Source organism: Canis lupus, chromosome 3 (assembly GCF_003254725.2).
Source record: "Canis lupus dingo isolate Sandy chromosome 3, ASM325472v2, whole genome shotgun sequence".
Taxonomy (NCBI): domain Eukaryota; kingdom Metazoa; phylum Chordata; class Mammalia; order Carnivora; family Canidae; genus Canis; species Canis lupus.
In genome coordinates, this window is record NC_064245.1 from 75,850,643 (window position 1) to 75,870,332 (window position 19,690).

General features: G+C 35.9%; 1 protein-coding gene across 6 annotated transcripts in view; it reads left to right on the forward strand.

Annotated features, from left to right (window-relative positions):
* Positions 1-19,690, forward strand: part of ARAP2 (ArfGAP with RhoGAP domain, ankyrin repeat and PH domain 2) — a 191,078-nt gene that overhangs the window by 66,657 nt on the left and 104,731 nt on the right. For all 6 annotated transcript variants that reach the window (XM_025436964.3, XM_035714086.2, XM_049108710.1 and 3 more), the window contains exons 10-15: positions 5,494-5,609; positions 8,304-8,503; positions 11,573-11,658; positions 12,768-12,950; positions 17,170-17,344; positions 17,809-17,943. In XM_025436964.3, the coding sequence (XP_025292749.3) occupies positions 5,494-5,609; positions 8,304-8,503; positions 11,573-11,658; positions 12,768-12,950; positions 17,170-17,344; positions 17,809-17,943 (895 nt within the window). The remainder of the gene's footprint in view (positions 1-5,493; positions 5,610-8,303; positions 8,504-11,572; positions 11,659-12,767; positions 12,951-17,169; positions 17,345-17,808; positions 17,944-19,690) is intronic.

Here is a 19,690-nt window from a genome sequence, read left to right on the forward strand (position 1 = left end):
ATTTTAGTATCTTGGCAAATATTTACCATTCATTCTAAACTAAGTATATAATATAGCATCAGTGGTTGAGAATACTTTGAATGATTATATAAATAATATGGAGATACTTTTATTGAAGACAAATTCTGGGTTTAGAACTCACAAATGAAAGAATTATCTGTATTATACCCTTAATTTATATTACGCTCAATTTTTATAACAGTGCTGTATAAGGGAGATATTACTGTGTTTTTATAAATGAGGAATTTTTGGGTTCTACATTAAGTAAATAACCTGGCAGTATAGTCACACAGCCAGTAAATGGCTCAGCTAGGATTGTCCCTGACTCCCAGTGCCCACATGGTCATGGCTCATGGACACTTTGCAGGTGTCCAGATCAGTTCGCCAAGCATTGCCATTGTTATAGTAGTACTGGTGGTGCGATTCATGCTTTTTTGAGATCCCACATTCTATGACGGCAAATTAAATGTAGGATATAGTTCAGTCCAGAATCTGTTCTTAGCTTTTTGCTCTCTTTAGTAATACTCTACCCACTGAATTTTCATGCTCCTGTTTTTTTTCTCTCAGTTTATAGTATTTTAAGTGTTGAAAGTGTGGCTTGTCCCTGACTTGGGCCTGTTTTTCAAAATGAGAATATTATTGAAATCAGATTGTTGTTAAAGGGTCATTTTCTTCCACCTCATTTAAAAAAAAATTATATATGCTTGCTAGTTATCTTAGGTATGTGTTTTCTTGTAACTAACTTTTTCTTGTAACTTCCTTTTATCTTAGGTATGTGTTTTCTTGTAACTAACTTTCACTAACTAATATGTTCAGCTGGTCTCAAATTCAAGAGGTAGAAACTAACAATAATGATAACAATAGCTAACTGTAGAACTATATAGAACTTGCTGGGTCCCTGGCATTCTTCTAAGCATATGCAATGTTTTGATTTGATCTTCCCCACACTGAGGAAGTGTAGGTACTACTCTTCTCCCCATTGTGCAAATGGGTGAATTGAAGAAGGAGAAATACACCTGATCAAGCTGGTCTGGCTTTCGTCAATGATCTGGTCAAGTTTCACCTCCTTTGGAAAGTCTCATAAGTACACAGCTCTCTTTTTTCAGGGACTGGCTGGATTCAGTGCTTACAGCTATGCACTTACTACAGTTCTCTCTCATTTCCTCCTTAGACTAGAAGCTTCCCAAAGGTGGGTACCCTGTCATATGCTCTTATAAGGATCCAGGGCTTACCACTGTTTCTGGCACTCACTAAGTACTTAATAAACATTGTTTTGCCAGGATGAATTTTCCCGTTTTAAAATACAGATGGCTGTATCTGCTCTGCCTTCTTCACAGAATAATTTACAAGATCAAATGAGAGTTCATGGCTTTCTGTAAGCTTCAGAGCATGACACAAATAGATATTAAACCAATTATGGAGTGCACTGTATATGCTTAACGAAGACCGATACTTTTAGAGCCTCTAAACGTTAACACGGGGGTGGGGACCCAGGAGAAATAGGATCTTGAAAATCCAATGTGTCACTGTATTCTGGCCAGAGTATTTTTCAACAGTAGTCTTAATGATTTCCAATGATTTTTGTATAATCATTGCATGCTTTTTTTTTTTTCATTTTGCTCTACAGAAGGCAGAACAAACTGTTGATACCCTGATATTTAAATATTGCAGACACATCCTGTCTAGATTCTACAGCTGGTTTTGCTGTCTAAATAAGTTTTTCTCAACATTGGCTGCATATGAGAATCATAGGTTGTAGTCTCACTTTTTAACTGAAGATTCCTAAGCTCTGCTTTCCAATTCAGGGCATAAGAATCTCAGGATCAGAGGGAGCATTGAGGAATTAGATATATTCTTAATATGTTCTAAATACAGTCTGAAAAAGTGGCTTAATGTCATCACAAATATTTTTAATAAGAAACGCAGTTGTTTCATACTTAATAGTTCTCAAGAGCACTGACATTTATTTCGTTACTCTGCTGTACATTTTACAGTCCATTTGTGCGGTGAATTCAGTGGATACTCTAATTACTCAAAACCATATGGCCGTGGCCAGCAGCTGATAAATGGGTTACAATTTTCTTCCAGGCTAAAAAATTGTTTTTGCCTTGCTTGGAAGAAATTTGGGGTCCGGAGCTGACCCTCACTTATTTTATTTTTAACAGAAATTGCAGTTTTACATGTAGATACTTCACAACATGCCTGTAGAAATGAGAGGCCACCAATTCAGGCTGGAGCCTGGATGAGGCTCATCAGCTTCTATAAAAACCTTGTCACTCTTGCCATCTGCTAGTCTGATGGTTTGAGTATGTATCTCTGTCCTTCCTAACACACACTACCTGCAAGCCAGGCCCTCATCAAAGACGTATAACTTGGCATAAAATATAACAGTGCTGCATATCCAGTTCTTGTCAGTTCTTTATTATGGAGAACTGTTTGAAGGACATGCAGTCTATCTAGAGTTACTCCTGTACCAAGTTGGGCCATCAGAAAACTGTTTTCAAAATATCCTTCCTTGGGGATCCCTGGGTGGCGCAGCGGTTTGGTGCCTGCCTTTGGCCCAGGGCACGATCCTGGAGACCCGGGATCGAATCCCACGTCGGCCTCCCGGTGCATGGAGCCTGCTTCTCCCTCTGCCTATGTCTCTGCCTCTCTCTCTCTCTGTGTGACTATCATAAATTAAAAAAAAAAAAAAAAATCCTTCCTTGGGCAGCCCCAGTGGCGCAGTGGTTTAGCGCCACCTGCAGCCCAGGGCGTGATCCTGGAGACCCCAGATCAAGTCCCACATTAGCCTCCCTGCATGGAGCCTGCTTCTCCCTCTGCCTGTGTCTTTCCCTCTCTCTCTCTCTCTGTGTCTCTCATGAATAAATAAATAAAATCTTAAAAAAAAAATCCTACCTTGCCTGACATATGGTAGCTACACTGTGAGCATAACACAATTTATAGAATTGCGGAATCACCATGCTTGCACATTTAAAACTAATGTAACATTGTATGTGAAACTATAGTTTAAAAAAAAAAAAACAAAAAATTTTTTTACCTTGCTATTCCTACTTTATTTCTTCATTTACAAAAGAGAGTTTGAATTTCTAGTCTCTTGTGTTGGAAGTTTCTCCAACAGTTGTTATCCAGCCAAAACACTGGTATGGACAATTGAGAATTTTTGTTTTTAACCTATTTGATTATCCTTGTCCATATAGATCACATTAAGTACTGATTTTTAGATGAGTTTGCCATACAAAGTGGAAGTATATTACATTCTAATTATTTTGCAACACTTAGCATGTCTGTGCATCTTCTCTTTTATATTATTGGCTCTAAATTTCTGGCTTGTTTTTCCTAACAGAACAAGCTATTTGTACTTTCATCAAAAAAAATTGATGAAATGTTTTATAAATGTGTCATTTCCTTATTCTAACTAAACATTGTATGTTAAAAAAATGAAGAGAGGCTTTTCTGCAACTTATGAATGAAAACTCTGCATACTTTTACAAGTGGGAGAAACTTGTTATAATATCATTTTATTTGACTTATTTTATTAGTCAGGAATGCTTTAGAATCAAATGACAAGAACCTGAAAGATGACTTAAATAGAAGGGATTTCTTTGTTTAAACAAATCTCTTGGTGTAGGCAGCAGAGAGCTGATGCCACTAGGGAACAAGGTTCTTCCTATTTTTTTTCTCACTCTGGCATCCTTAGGAACAAGAATTTGTCCTTAGGCTTTTCATCTCAAGGATTCTAACAGCTTCTGTGCCTCTAGATGTTATTTTCGAAGAAGATGGAATGGTGAGGGTAAAAGTCTTTCTTCTTCCAAGATTTGTACCCCCCCCACCCCAGGAATTTTTTATATTTTATTGACCAAAACTAAGACATATGACCCCTCTTGGCTTGCAAGGGAGATAGGAAAATAGCACTTTTCCTTTTAGCCTGTAGAGAGAAGGCGGCCTGTGAACTTCTGCAGCCTCTGCCAGGAGTATTCTTATTGAAAATGTACCAGTATTTTTTGTAGTATGTCTTTAATATGACTACTTTTTCTAGTCAAATTGAATTCAGAAATTCAGAGCACATTTAATCTGAACCTGTTTACATGGATAAATTAATCTTTTGAAGTGGAGAATAATTATGTTTTTTAAGCGTTGAGATTGTTTGATAAGTCAAATTCCCAAGCCCTTATGCTTAGATAATATTTCAAACTTTAATGCTTTTAGAAGGCAGACCTTGTAGCCTTTTGAACAATTTTTAATTTTGGTGGGACAAACTGAACCTAGGGGCTGTAGGTATTGAACACAGAGCAATTTTTCATACCAAAATAGCATTGAAGGAGTGTAAGAATTTAATTGAAGGAAGAGGAAAGTAAGAAAATACTGGAAATGAGATAAAATGGCAAAATCTGTACTGCTTTTTTTTTTTTTAGAGTAAATGAAAAAAAATACTGTGACAGAGCAGAGGTAACATCACAGTGTAAAACTATCAGCTTGGGTTTCAGTCACTTTCTGCCACGTACAACTAGTTGTGCTTTCCATGTGACTTTAATCTTTTTGGGACTCAATTCCCTCTTCATTTTTAGTAATTTTAACAGCCAAACAGTGTCATTTGACTCCCTTGCTTAGAAATTTTGGGCACATGGTAAGGGCTAGTTACTGTTAGTTTCCTTTACTGAAGAGATAAAGATGAAAAAATGCCTAACTTTGAAAACCAAGCATATAAATAATAGTGAAAGGGAATATAAGGGAAGGGAGAAGAAATGTGTGGGAAATATCAGAAAGGGAGACAGAACGTAAAGACTGCTAACTCTGGGAAATGAACTAGGGGTGGTAGAAGGGGAAGAGGGCGGGGGGTGGGAGTGAATGGGTGACGGGCACTGGGGGTTATTCTGTATGTTGGTAAATTGAATACCAATAAAAAATAAATTAAAAAAAAGACTTAAAAAAAGCAAAAATTAAAGACTATAAAACTATAAAAAAAAGAAAACCAAGCATATATATAGTTATGATCTATGTCCTAGTCAACCTAACATTTCATGTGAAAGAAGTGTATACTTGATTATTAGTCCAACTGTCCAGCTTAGAATGACACTGGGTTAGCATGCATTGAGAGTCCCTCCCCAAATAAGAAAACCATTGTCAATCCATTTTTAATGACTTATTTCATTCTACATGTATATGTGTAGTAAAATTTAATAGAATATAATTGTACTTTGGATTTTAGAGGATATCATTGTAATTTCTGAATCCATCGTTTTGTTTCTTTATAATCTTTTTAAAAAAGTTTTATTCATTTATTTAAGGAGAGAAAGATAGTGAGAGAAAGAGCACAAGCAAAGGGAGGGGCAGAGGGAGAGGGAGAAGCAGACTCCCCTACTAAGCAGGAATTCATAGTGGAGCTCCATCCCAGGACCCTGAGATCATGACCTAAGCCAAAGGCAGATTCTTAACTGACTGAGCTACCCAGGCATCCCCTTTAAAATGTTTTTATGTTTTTCTTCCAACTAGGATTTTAAAAGTGGACTTGGTATTACCATAATTCCTATGAATGTAGCAAATGTAAAGCAAGTGGACCGAACTGTAAAACAGTCTTTTGAAATAATCACCCCGTATCGGAGTTTTAGGTAAGCGATATTTAAACATTTGTGTTTGTGTTATTCTAAACATTTGTGTTTGTGTTAAACATTTGTGTTTGTGTTATTCTAAGCTTGGGTGATCTACTTTTAGATTGTTAGTGGTTATTTTATTTCTTATAGATCACATAATAAAATCATGTTCGTTTTCCATATTGTTTAATTTATTAGCCAGTATGTAAAAACACCTTGTAAAATTGACGGGAATTTAGCACACAACCTGCTATAGATACTAATTTCATGAGATTTGAGTCCTTTCTTTTCTTAATTCCTTTTTGTCTTAGTAGCCGTGATAAATATATTAGTATTTTATCAACAAATATGTGAAAAATTCTTTCACATTTTGAAGGAATAAAGAATACTACATTGTCTTTAAGCTGTATTTTTGTTTACCTTCTTTTAGCCTAATCAAATGCAATCCTCCTTTAAAATCAATCCCTGATTACAATTGCTCCATAATGATTTCCTAGAAGGAACTCCTGGTCAAAATGATGCTGTTGGATCTCAGCACTTGCAGATCAAATATTTTAACATTTTATTATATATTTTGTATTTACGATAATCTAGTAATTACTTCATATGAGAATGAAAAATAAAACTTAAAGTTCCTAATATGTTTTAATAATCTATAATAACGCCATAGCTTTGGTACACCGAAGAGGCATAAGTTGGTATCTGTGTGTTCAACCACATTAATTCATTTGTTACAAACAATCAATATATCACGGGTAGTAGGCAGGTCAGAGGCAATTGTCAGAGGTCTTTAAAGGACTACGATTACTTGGCAATACTCCCCAGTCTGGTACTCATTTTATCTGTCAGAATGTGTCAGAATGTGTCTGCTGGCTCATATTTTGAGGAAAAAATAATCACCTAAAAGAATAACAAACTTTATTTTTACCTATGCAGATTCAAGCCTCAACTGAAAAGGTAGACATTGGCTGAGCTATTTTTACTCACAGTACTTCTGACACACAATATGTGGTGGGCTTTTTCCTCACACCAGCCAATCTCCATGTCTCCAGATACCACGTGGGTGTCCTACAATTCAGTCCCAATTCCATTGGCTATTCTGACAGTGGCTACTCAGAGTGAGCACTAGACCCACAAGTTTAAGGGCTCAGTGCCACAAAGCTGCCCTCACCTTATACTCCAGTCACAAATGTTAGGTTCTCATTCTTGCTTCTTTCTAACTTGACTGCCAATTGGGACTCCCATGACTTACACTACTCACCCAGGTTCAGTAATTTGTGAGAATGGCTCACAGAAATCAGGAGGACAGTTTAATTATTATTACCAGCTTATTGCAAAGAATGTATCACAGCAACATCCAAATGGGAGAGCTGCACAGTGCAAGGTACAGAGCTTCCTTGCCTTCTCTGGGTACATTGTCCTCTCAGTACCTCAGTGTGTTCATCAACCCAGAAGCTCTCTGAACCCTACTGTTCAAGGGTTATTAGAGGGGTTTCATGTTTTAGGCATGATGGATTAAACCCTTGGTCATTGGTGATTAACTCAATTGCTAGCACCTCTCCCATCCACAGAGGTCAGGGGGTGGGGCTGAACATTCCAAGCCTCTGATCACGTGTTGGTTTACCTGGTGGCCAGCTGCCATCCTGAAGCTGTTTAGGCCACCAGCCATGAATTATCTCACAAGCATACAGAAGACACTTATCACTTAGGGCCCTCCAAGGGTTTTAGATTCTGTGTACCAGTAACCCATGCCCAAAGGCCATTCTGCCATATTGGGTGTGACCAATCTCTATGTAAAAGTAGAAACCACTAATAAGTTTATGAATATTATATACTGATGATGGAACATAAAGTGCTTAAAAATATCCATGTAAGCCACTCAGTTTCCTTATGGATTATTTGGAATATATTAATCATCTGTTATTTTCATAATGTTTCAAAACATTTTCCTCTTCAGAAGAGAAAATTTTAATGTGAAACGTTTTGTGGGTCATTGGCCAAGTTTGGAGCACCGTAGCACATTCCTGGCACATCATAGGTACTCAATAAACATTTCTTGGACTGAACCCATGTTTAATGTTTTATCCCTTTACTCAGATATCCAATAAACACTAAGAATTAGGATAAATCAGAACATGGCTAAAAGTGAGTTAGAATTCCGTTAGAATAGTAATCACTTGAAACTTTTTTGATTTCTCAGTTTCTTAAAGCCATCTGGACATTCTTCTAATTAAAAAAGAAAATCTATTTTTAAGACTGAAAAAAAAATCAAAATTTCTGGTGGGTGTTTTTGATAATTTAGTTTCTGGCTATCAAGGCTTACTTTCTTGGCAAAATAATCCGATAATTCTGAAACTCAGCCAGTCTCATTGATTATTATATAACCACTGCTTAGGAAACATGGCCTCTCATTTAAGCTCTTGACCTAACAAGGCACTTTTCTATATCCAGGTCAGAAAAATGTGCATGTTAATTTTGTTCATGTACATATTCAAGATATGTAAACAAATTCATAAGCAATGTGAGATGTTAAAGGAAAAAATAGATTTTTAAATTAGATGATTTTTAACAGAAAAGACTATTCAGCTGCCTGGAAGGCATATTTTTCAGCTGCTGTTTAATTTGTGAGTGAAATGAATATGCAAACTGAACATACTGCTTAATTGGCCTTTACAAGGGAGATCGATAATGCAGAAACATTAATTGTTTCAGCTTTACAGCCGAGTCTGAAAAAGAGAAACAAGAGTGGATTGAAGCTGTGCAGCAATCGATAGCAGAAACTCTCTCTGATTATGAGGTAGCTGAGAAGATTTGGTTCAATGAGTCCAACAGGAGCTGTGCCGATTGTAAAGCCCCGGATCCTGACTGGGCATCCATCAATCTCTGTGTTGTCATCTGTAAGAAGTGTGCAGGTAATTAGTGATAAGTTATGCTCATCACTGTTTGGTGGCAGATTGTCACTGAATGCTCTTTATTGTCGTACATAATGTGTCCCAGCTAACAGTTGTGAAAAATAAAAACAGGGAAGGCTTATTACATTTAAATTGAATTTAGAAAGATCTTCTAGTTCTAAGCTTCTCTTATGCATGACTTAGATGTAAAAATTGATTTTTAAGCATGTAATCATTTTGTGCGCCTACTGGTCCATGTGTGGATTTTAAAAAGACAGTGTTGACATTTTTAGATTTTAAGGTGAGTGTGTTTCAGAATGCACCGTGAACACGCTTGCATCTTTGCATGTTTTGCCCACTTTTCCCAATCATATTTTGTAAGATGTATATTTCATATCTAGGGCATTCTGAGCTCTAAACTTGGTGCACCAGACCTGGTATCTCTTAATGAGAAATTTTATCTAGAAGCATTTCCAAAGAGTATTGGAGTTTCTGAAAGTAACCACTACTGTGACTGGTTATCTTATTGTGACTTTATGGCTTACAGACCATCTGACAGCTCAGTGTATTTATGGGTTCACAGTTTTTTGAGTGAGTGGAGGAGGGCATGGACTCCAGCTTAGGTGTGTGGTCATAGAGTTATTGGAGAAAGTTAGCTACGTCCTAAACTTCACTTCATCTTCCTAGCTCTACCAGGTACTGTGTTGCTCCTGGGAATTAAAAAAAATGTATAAGAGGTTGTTTGTCCTCCATAGGTAAATAAATGATACTAATTATAGTAGAGTATGATAAAGACAAGACCAGAATGGAGTACAGGTTTCTTTGAGAGAATATGGAGGAGGGTTACTTCTTCAGCTAGAGCAAAGCAGAGACTAGGACAGTTGCTTCAAGCCCTTAATACTTTTCAAGAGTTCTGTGCTTCTACAGTTCTTACCAAACTGAGATAGATTTTCTCAGGAGCTAATTAACATCAACGGCAACAAGGAAAAGCATCAGCTATTCCCTCTCTACTTTGTATTTTTTCCCAACCTTTTTTCCTCTTCAGTCTCATTGGAAGAGAGCCTTTGTGTTGTCCAAGGCTATTTTTTTCTACTCATGTCCGTGCTTCTTTCTTCTCTTCTTAGGATCCTCACCCCCATCACTTATTCCCTCTCTGTAATTGTCCAACCATGGTTTCTTTTATTTCAGTACATATACTTATGTAAGTCTGTCGTGTTGACACTAGCTTCCTGAAAACTTTCCATTCCCCTGAATATGTATCATTTCTGTCTTTTTTGCCTTCACAGACAGGGTACTTTCAAGAGTAGACTTCTGCACAGATTTCCTTCATTTCTTTAACTTCCTAGTTTTTCTTCAGCCTATGGTCAGTTTTCTCTTCTCCTTAGTCTGGTAAAAAGTATTTTTGCCATGCATACCGATGTATTTTACCTCTCTTCTGTGTAGTCTGTTCTATCTTTATTGTTTTCTCTGCAGTATTTGGCACTGCAGCATTTGACCAGTGTTTCTCTCTGACTTCCCATCCTCCCTTAACTTCCAAGATACTGTTTTCTCTTTGTGTGTTCTTAATATTCTGGTCATCCATTTTCAGGTTACTTTTCCGTTGCCTGGTCCTGAGATATGTGTGTTCTTTTGGGTTACATCCTCAGTCTTCTTTCACTCTGTTGTTCCTGGTTGATGTTATTTACCAATTAAGTTCAGTACTCATTTGTAAGTGGATGATTCTCCTCCTGTAGGGCACCATACCCTTAGGTCTACCTACCGGACTGGACTCCCTTCTTGGATTTGCCTAAGACACATCAAAAATAGCATGTGAAAAAAGGAGCTCTCATTGCTGCCCAGTTCATTACATAAAACTGAACATTTTCATTTATTCCACATCTTGGTCAGAGGCAGTACTGTCAACCTTATATTCAAGCCTAAAACTGGAGAGTCTCTTAACCCTCTCCCTTTCCTTAGAGCCCACCAAGTCCCAGCATTCTTTTTTATCATCTCAGGATTTCTAAATCTACCCTCCCTTTTGTTTCTCCTCCTGCTGCCTCAACTTAGATTCTATCATTTTTTGTTTGTTTTGTTTTGTTTTTTGCCTCCAGTACTCCAGAGGTTCTTTCCAGTTCTTTTGCCTGTTTTATGAGTTTGATCTCTTTCGGTGTTGTCCTTAGTTGGTCTTTATAAATACAAACCTATGCATATTTCTGCCATTGGGATTTTAAGACTTTGTGCTCTGAGTAGTTGCCATTTTAAAGAAAAGAGGAAAGGCCCTTCTTGTAGAGAGAGGAATGAACTTTTATGTTTCTAGGCAGAAAGTCCTTAAGATAAGGACGATGTCTTTTTTTTTTTCTTCCATTTTTAAAATTTAAAATCAGTTAACACAATGTATTATTATTGGTTTCAGAGCTAGATGTCAGTGATTCATCAGTCTTATGTAATAATACCCAGCGTTCATTACATCAGGACAATGTCTTGAACACCTTTGCCCTTCCTGGCTTAGAAAGAGCAGCAGACACACTCCTGGGTGCCCAGTAATGACTGAATAATGATTTATATAGCATAATTGAATCAATGCTAATAGAATGCTGGGCTCTTACTCTCAGGAATAAGAGTAGAATAAAGAATCCACTGCATATTTTTAGATACATGTTTATTAGAGTTGTTGCTAGATTTTTTTAGGAGTAAAGGAAATCTGTGTTTACATACATGTAATTTAAACATACCTGTTATAAAAGGTTTTCAGTAACCTATAATTGCTAGTTAATTTGCAAGTGATGAATGTACACACATACATATGTGTACACACACACACATAGTTTTTTCCTTTTTTTACACATATATAGTTTTAAAACTAGTTTTATACCAGCACAGGGTAGTGATGAAGATGATTACTATTATCTTCATTGTGGTTGGGATTTCTGTATAATTATCACTACTACCCTTAATGCTATTGTATTAAGGAAAGTAGATATTGGTGTGTGTTAAGTTGAAAAGATATATACATACACACATACATGTATGCATAGATACACATTTTTTTAAAAAGATTAAATACATTTACATAAAAACTGAAATATAAATGCAATTGTATCTTAACTTTAGGACAACATAGATCTTTAGGACCAAAAGATTCCAAGGTTAGAAGTCTAAAAATGGATGCCAGCATTTGGAGCAATGAACTCATTGAGGTAAGCCCAACCTAACTGTGGGTGTGGTTACTAGGGATCAGTTGGTCATTAGTAGTGGGGTGGCATGAATTACTTTAGAAGCTCTTTGATGGGGCAGCCCAGGTGGCTTAGCGGTTTAGCACCGCCTTCGGCCCAGGGCCTGATCCTGGAGACCCAGGATAGAGTCCTACATCAGGCTCCCTGCATGGAGCCTGCTTCTCCCTCTGCCTGTGTTTCTGCCTCTCTCTCTCTCTCTCTCTCTGAGTCTCTCATGAATAAATAAATAAAATCTTAAAAAAAAAAAAGAAGCTCTGTGATAAAGTTCTTACCACACCATAAAAATGGCTTATAGCCTGTTTGATAATAGTAGCTTTCTACTTCAACTTTTAGAATGCTTCTTAAATGAGAGAATTATTTTAAAAATAAAAGGTACAAGGAATTTAATAGCAATAACTACTTTGAAAGGGTTAACAGCAGTCTCTTTTTTTTTAAAGTCGGAATTTTTTTCTTTTTAACCCAGTATGGATAAAATATTAGAAAAGTGAATGGAAACATTTGGGCAAATTTTTCTATTCTTTCTCTTGGCCATGCTCTGTCATTAACTGTGCTCATATCTGACTTTCTGTCTACTGATTCCATTTTCTTCTTGGATTTCAGTAACCCTCTCAACCACATTATCCCACCTACTTGTGAGCCTCAAAAAATAATGCTTTTGCTGCAATTTGGGTTACTTACAATTTCTTTCTAGCTAATCTTGTACTGTTACTAAAAGCAATGAGGCTGTATTTAAAATAGAAATAATATCTGCTTTCATACTCCATCTTCCTGAAAGATGTGAGTTTTTCATGTGTTTTTGCATACTTTATACTAAGTTATATTTTGGACAGGGGGAGAGTATGCACGTGGAGACGGGAGGGGCTGAGGGAGAGAGAATCTTAAGCAAATTCTGTGCTCAGTGTGACGCCCTATGCAGGGCTTGATCTCATGACCCTGACATTGTGAGTCTGATGCTTAACTGAAATAGCCACCCAGGTGCCCTATAAGTTAAATTTTAATTTGTGAGTCAGGTTTTTGCAAATTCAAGTACATTTTATAAATTGATATTGTTTTATAACTTTCTGACAATTCAGCTCTTTATTGTCATTGGAAACAAAAGAGCAAATGACTTTTGGGCTGGTAATCTTCAAAAAGATGAAGAATTACACATGGACTCACCTGTAGAGAAGAGAAAAAACTTCATCACTCAGAAGTACAAAGAAGGAAGATTCAGAAAGACCCTATTGGCATCTCTCACCAAAGAAGAATTAAACAAGGTATCAGAAAATATATAACAGTAGACATGGGTCTTGATGTCTTTTAAAACATGGGTCAAGGATTTTGAAAGAATTTTAAAAAGTCCTTTACTATCTGCTATAAGTATTGTTTACTGTTATTTTATTTCCATTTGTGAGATTGTACTATTGATTTTATCACCGTTTTGCTTAAGAATTCATGATCAGTAGTGAATAAATTATTTGCCCATAACATGAGGTTCTGGCTAACTTACTCCAATATTCTGGAAACTGTGGCAACTTTCCTTATAGGGACAGGACACTAAACATAACTTCAGCTTGTACATTGCTGACATGCGTCACCAAAATAAACATCATTTACTCAGTGTTACAAGCAATTGTTTGCTTAGTGCTGTTGACCCCGTTATTTACCTTTCCCTGACTGATTCCAGACCTTCTGGTACCTGTTTTATGCTGCCCACTTGTTCTTCACTTTTTTGGCAGAGGATATGTTAAGCATCCTGCCCCTTTTCATTTTTGACATTGCTGCTTCAGTTTCTTATGTGTTATGAGGCTCATCCCTGTAGAGATATTTAATACAAGTACTTTTATGTGCCTATTGTTTCTATGCTTAGAGAATATGGTCTTTCATGGTTCTTGGTTTTTTAGTATGCTTTTAGTGGCAGTACTTATGATTAAAAATCCTCAGGTAGGTGGCATGATACTGAACATTTTGGAACGTCAGCAGATAAAGGCCTTTTTCATACGTCTGTAGAAATTACAAGATCATACAATTGATTTACATTTCTATTGGATTAGTTCCCCTAAACTAAGTTTTTAGTATTTATACATCTTTGGTGTTAATAAAATGAGGCCACCAGTTGATGTTAAAGCAATGGTACACAAAATATGAAGGATTCAGAATGGGCAGCTAAGGGGAGATGGTATGGGGGAGGGGCCTGGGAATTATATATTTATATAGGTTATTACTAAGACATTTAGTTTTGTTTTGGGTGGCGGTTTCATTGGTGCTAATTACATTATTAATATTGACCAGTATATGAGATGTACATGGTATAGTAACAACAGGTATTGTAAACCAAGGATATGATTACTTCTGTGCACTAGAGGTCCATAATAAATAAGTATATAATTACTAAATTGTGGATTTGGGGGAATAACTGGTGAAGTTAGAGAACTAAGGCATATTTTCCTCAAATGGTTTCTTTCTTTCTGATAGTTATGGGTATCTTACTGGTAGGTGTATTGATGTCCCCAAATAAAGTCCTGTCTGCCACACCACACAGTTTCTATTAGATACGTTTTACATTAATTACTAGCAATTGAATTATTCTAAGAATATTATAGAGAAATCTACCCATTGAAATTTATTTCTGCAATGGGCTTCTTAAAAATAGTACTCTTAATGTCAGCAAATAATTCTTACAAAAAATGTGTTTTATTGAATAGACATTTTTAATTGAGATACAATTTACATACAATGTTGTATGAGTTTATTCAACCTGTTGATTTGGTACTGTTGATTTATGTATTTCAGTATGATTGCCACTGTAGCTGACCCCTGTATTACATCACATAATTATCATTTCTGTTTTGTAGTGAGAACATTTGAGGTCTAGTCCTGTAGCAATATTGAGGTAAATAATATAGTATTATTGATTATAGCCAATAGGGTGTTCATTAGATCTCCAGAACGTATTTATCTTCTAGTTGCAAGTTTGTACCCTTAAACAACGTCTCACGCCCATCCCCCCACACCCCTTGGTAACCACATTATAATCTGTGTTCCTATGAGTTTGGCTTTTTTAGATTTTACATATAAGTGATATATAATATTTGTCTTTCTCTGTCTGGCTAATCTCATTGAACATTATGCCTCCAGGTTCCATCCATGTCCCAAATGGTGGGATTTCCTTCTTCCTCATGGCTGAATAATACGTGTGTGTGTGTGTGTGTGTATGTATGTATACCATATTGTCTTTATTCACTCATCTGTTGATGATTCTTAGGTTGTTTACATATATTGGCTATTATGAATAATGTTCTAATAGACGTAAGATTGCATATCTAATATTTCAATAGGTGTGCCATAGTAACTTATTGTGATTTGATTTGCATTTCCTTGATTAATAATCTTGAACATTTTTCATGTAACTGTTGATCATTTGGATGTGTTCTTGGAAAAATGTGTCTTCAGTTTCTCTGCTCACTTTTTAATTGGCTATTTTTGGGGCTTGTGAGTTCTCTCTCTATATATATATTAAGGTATTGTTTATTTGAGAGAGAATGAGGGGCAGTGAGCATGAGTGGGGGAGAGGTGAAAGTAGAAGGAGAAACAGACTCTGTGCTGAATGGGGAGCCCAATGCAGGGCTTCATCCCAGGGCCCTGGGATCATGATCTGAGCTGAAGGCAGATGCTTAACCAACTGAGCCACCCAGTTTCCCCAAGTTCTTTATATATTTTGGTTATAAACTCCTTATCTAATGTATGTTTTGCAAATATTTACTCCTATTCTGTAGGTTTGCCTTTTCATTTTGTTGATTTTTTTTCTTCAGATGTGAAGCAGCTTTTTAGTTTGATATACTCCAGCTTATTGATTTTTTTCTTTTGTTGCTTATGCTTTTGGTGTCATCTCCAAAAAGTCAAACTGTCAAGACCAATTTCAAGGAGCTTTTCCTTGTGTTTTCTTCTAGGATTTTTAAGGTATCAATCTTATATTTAAGTCTTTAATCTTTTTTGAGTGTATTTTTGTGAATGGTATAAGATAGGGCTCCAATTTCACTTTTCTGTATGTGGTTATCCAGTTTCCCAACACCATTTGTTGAAGAGACTAACCTTTTTCCATTTAGTGTTCATAGTGGATCGATATTTATTGCACACTTACAAGTTCTGAGTTCTTTTTTAGGTTCTGGGGATACAGTTGTAGTAAAACGTAAATGTGCCTCTTTTATTCATGAGCGTGATAGTCAAGTAAGGGAGACTGACCATGAATAGCCAGAGTCCGGTAAATACACCATAGCAAATACATTGTGCTGTGGAGGAAAACAGCAGTGGGGGGATAAAATATGAGCAAATAAGATTAAATGGGAGGGCAGTCAAAGGCTATTGCAGTGGATGGAATGTTAGCTGGTATCTTTTCTAGCACCCTTATCTTGTAGATGAGGTAAACTAAGATTCAGGGAAGTGAAGGGATTGCCTAAGATCACCTAGCAAAACAGGATAAAGTCAGGCATAGGTTAGGCTGTTTGATTGTGATGCAAAGGAAATTCTGTAGGTCATCTAGACCTTGGTAGGAAATGTTAGGACATTTTTTAACAGTTGACCATCCAGGTCTGGAACCGTGAATGCATTGTGGGATTTCTTGGTTGTATACTCTGAGCTGCTTATTGGGACATTTAATGAGCAATTATTCTGAAGTTGCATTAGCGTAAATTAACCAGTCTAAGTGCACCAGGTCAAGAAGGAGATGAAATGGTAAGTCCAGGGCTACAAAAACAGACAGGATCAGAATGCTGAAATCACAGGATTTAGAACCAAATGGGAAGCCAGTAAAGTGAGGAAGCAGAAAGAGAGGATGAGAAGAGATGTGAAGGCAGCTTATTACTTCACGGTAACAATAAAAGCAGCAACAACACAGTTCGGTTCCAGCAATTCCTAGTGTTTGTACAATGATGTATAACATAAGTCAGTGTTGTTTTATTACCTCCTGCTTGCTATTCCTCCTCCCCACCCATACCTCACAGAAAGGGAAAGATACTGTATTTGCGTTGCACTCATCTTTCAAATTCCTGAAGCACAACAATAGTTTAAAATATGAGATAGATCCCGATTAGGCTGAAAAATACATGCATATAACATTCATATGACAAAACACTTAACAGATATACTTCATTATTACATTTTAAACGTTTTGCATTTTCTTAGCACCAGCCATTATCATAGTACATAAACATAAAAAATGTCTTCCTAAGCAACTCTGGTATGTTGGAAGGTTTGGAATATCACAACAATGGAACAATGAATTAAAATTTGGAGGTCTTAGGTTGTAACTTAAATTCATACAAAGCAGGTCTTTTGAGCCTATTACTTAATTCAGGGCATACTTCTTACTAACTTTCTTGGTTAAAAAAAGGGAATACAACTTCATTTTATAAATGGCTTGGCTGATTTTCACACATTTTAATAGCTAGAATTGTATTTTTCTTCCCTTTAAAAAGTGTATTTTCTTTTAACGACCAGGCTCTGTGTGCTGCTGTAGTGAAACCAGACGTTCTGGAAACAATGGCTTTGCTGTTCAGTGGAGCAGATGTCATGTGTGCAACTGGAGACCCTGTGTATAGCACCCCCTACCTGCTGGCCAAGAAGGCTGGCCAAAGTCTACAGATGGAATTTCTCTACCATAACAAATTCTCAGGTCGGTCTCTGTCCCTTCATTAGCCAGGTCTCTTCTGCTATATCCCTGAAAGGACTAAATTACAAATCTGTTTATTTCTTAAATAAGAAAAACCATCAGAATGAAGACAAGTGTGATTATTAAAAAGATAGAAGGTGCTTAGGACCATATTTTGTTTCACTTCAAGGAAAATGTTTAGGGAATAAATCTTTTATATTTCTTTAATCATATAAATTAAAGATTAAAATAGTTAACCCCACATAAGCATTTTCACCAAAATTAAATCTGATTTTCATATATGAATAATAAACATAGCTTAAGTGATTATTTGCAAATTCTAAGCAACATGAAATAAATATATAGCTATTCTGTGGAAAATTTGAAGTAACTTTTCTTCTAGCAAAAAACTCACCTACATATTCATAACCAAAGGGAAGTTATTTACATTTTAGATTTCAAATATGTTATTTCTGTAATTTTTTCAGATTTCCCTCAACATGATATTCACTCTGAAGGTGGATTAAGTCAGGAGTCCTCCCAATCCACGTTCCTCTGTGACTTTTTGTATCAGGCTCCTTCTGCTGCTTCTAAACTCTCTTCGGAGAAAAAACTGCTTGAAGGTATCTTTTCTGCTTCTTTTTGATTTTGTTATCTGATAAAACTTTCATTATCAAAATAATTATGTTTATATTTTGATTTTTTCCTTTAAGATGTTAGATTTGATCTTTATAATACAGAAATATTTTTTGAGGATTTGTAAATGCTTCAAGGCGCAAATACTATTTCATGCACTGCAGCAGGGATTTACCACTGAGTTGGAATGCTGTGTGAATTCTCAACAGAATTCACTGATGTCTACTTTACGGCCAACCGACTCTTGTTTCAGGATTTAAGGGTTATTCCAAAGAAATGTGAAACTCAGCCCCTTCCCTTAGAGACAGACACCTTAACTGGGGAGATAATATAGATAAATGTCAACACATAGGCAGAACTGACAAGTTTTTAGTACATATTCTATTGGCATACTAAGGGATATGAAGTAGTTCAGTTTATTCTGATTATAAGTTATGTGTGTGTAAGTAGAATAAAGCTTAGGCATGGTTTCAAAAAATGATGGAAATTAATTAAATTTAACAATGTATTTTAGGTTTGGGGAATTATCTGAACAGACACGGTAGGCATTTATCCATCTCTGCAACTAGCTCCTTGTGTCAAGCGTGTCCTGAGCATTAGGAATTACAAAAATGAATAAGACACAGGTCTCATGCTCATTGTTAAATACATATGAACTAATTTGAGAAATATAGGCAGGAATATATAATGAGATCTGTCTTACTGGAACAAAGAGGATTTAAGAGGTATTAAGCTGTATAGGCCAATTGGTGGTGGGTGTTTAGAGGCTCAGGAGCCCAGTATTAATTCCCTACATGGTATAATTCAGCCTTACTACTCTATCAAAGGAACAATAGGATGAAAAACTCACTTTAGAGTGTTAATCCTGATCTTTGTGCATTTAAAGTGATTGCTTTGGTATAAATGCTTTATGTCCAAATAAATGATATGTCTAAGTAGAATTATATTGGAATTAACCTTACCTTATTAGATTTTCCAGAAAATAGTAGCTACCCTTTAGTGAACAGGTACTATGTATAAAGCGTTATTTTTAGATACTTTATGTACATTAATTGTAATCCTCATAATGCTGTAACACTTTTGTCTTGGTCAAAGTATTACGACTGGGTGACATTTTGAATTTAGATGATTTTGGTTCTTTCGGCAGTTGGTTATTAAATGTCTGTACTCAAACTGATAACAAATGGCAAATTTTATAGAGAATTTTCTCAATCTTCCATTGCTCTTTAGTATTTAACCCTTAGGTAGAAGTTGGTCAGAAGTGGCAAGAGGAGTAACTGAATAATCTATGCATTGGCTATAGTAATTATTAAAATAATTCAATAATAGGCAGTTAATGTGCTTGTTAATAAGTTTACAAGTTTTCTAGAATATGAAGAGATCTTAGACCCACCCTTTAAATCTCTTAAAGAAAGATGAAATAGGGAGTTTGAAATATGAGATTTTCTTTCTGAGACTTCATAGTATCATAAGTACTCTGCAGCTTAAAATAAGCTTTCATTTATTTTCTGGCAACAATAAAATACAAAATAAAAACACTGTGCTTATAATATTTATAGACTTAACAGTTTGTTTTAATATTTTCTTGGAATAGATTGCTTTTCTTAATCAGTAGAGGAATAAATTGATGTTTTTAAACTCGTAACTAATTCTTTCCTTTTATCTTTTACAAGTTAACTATGGATTTTTTGTTGTTGTTATATTTCATTTCCAAAATTAGAAACTGGTTCATCC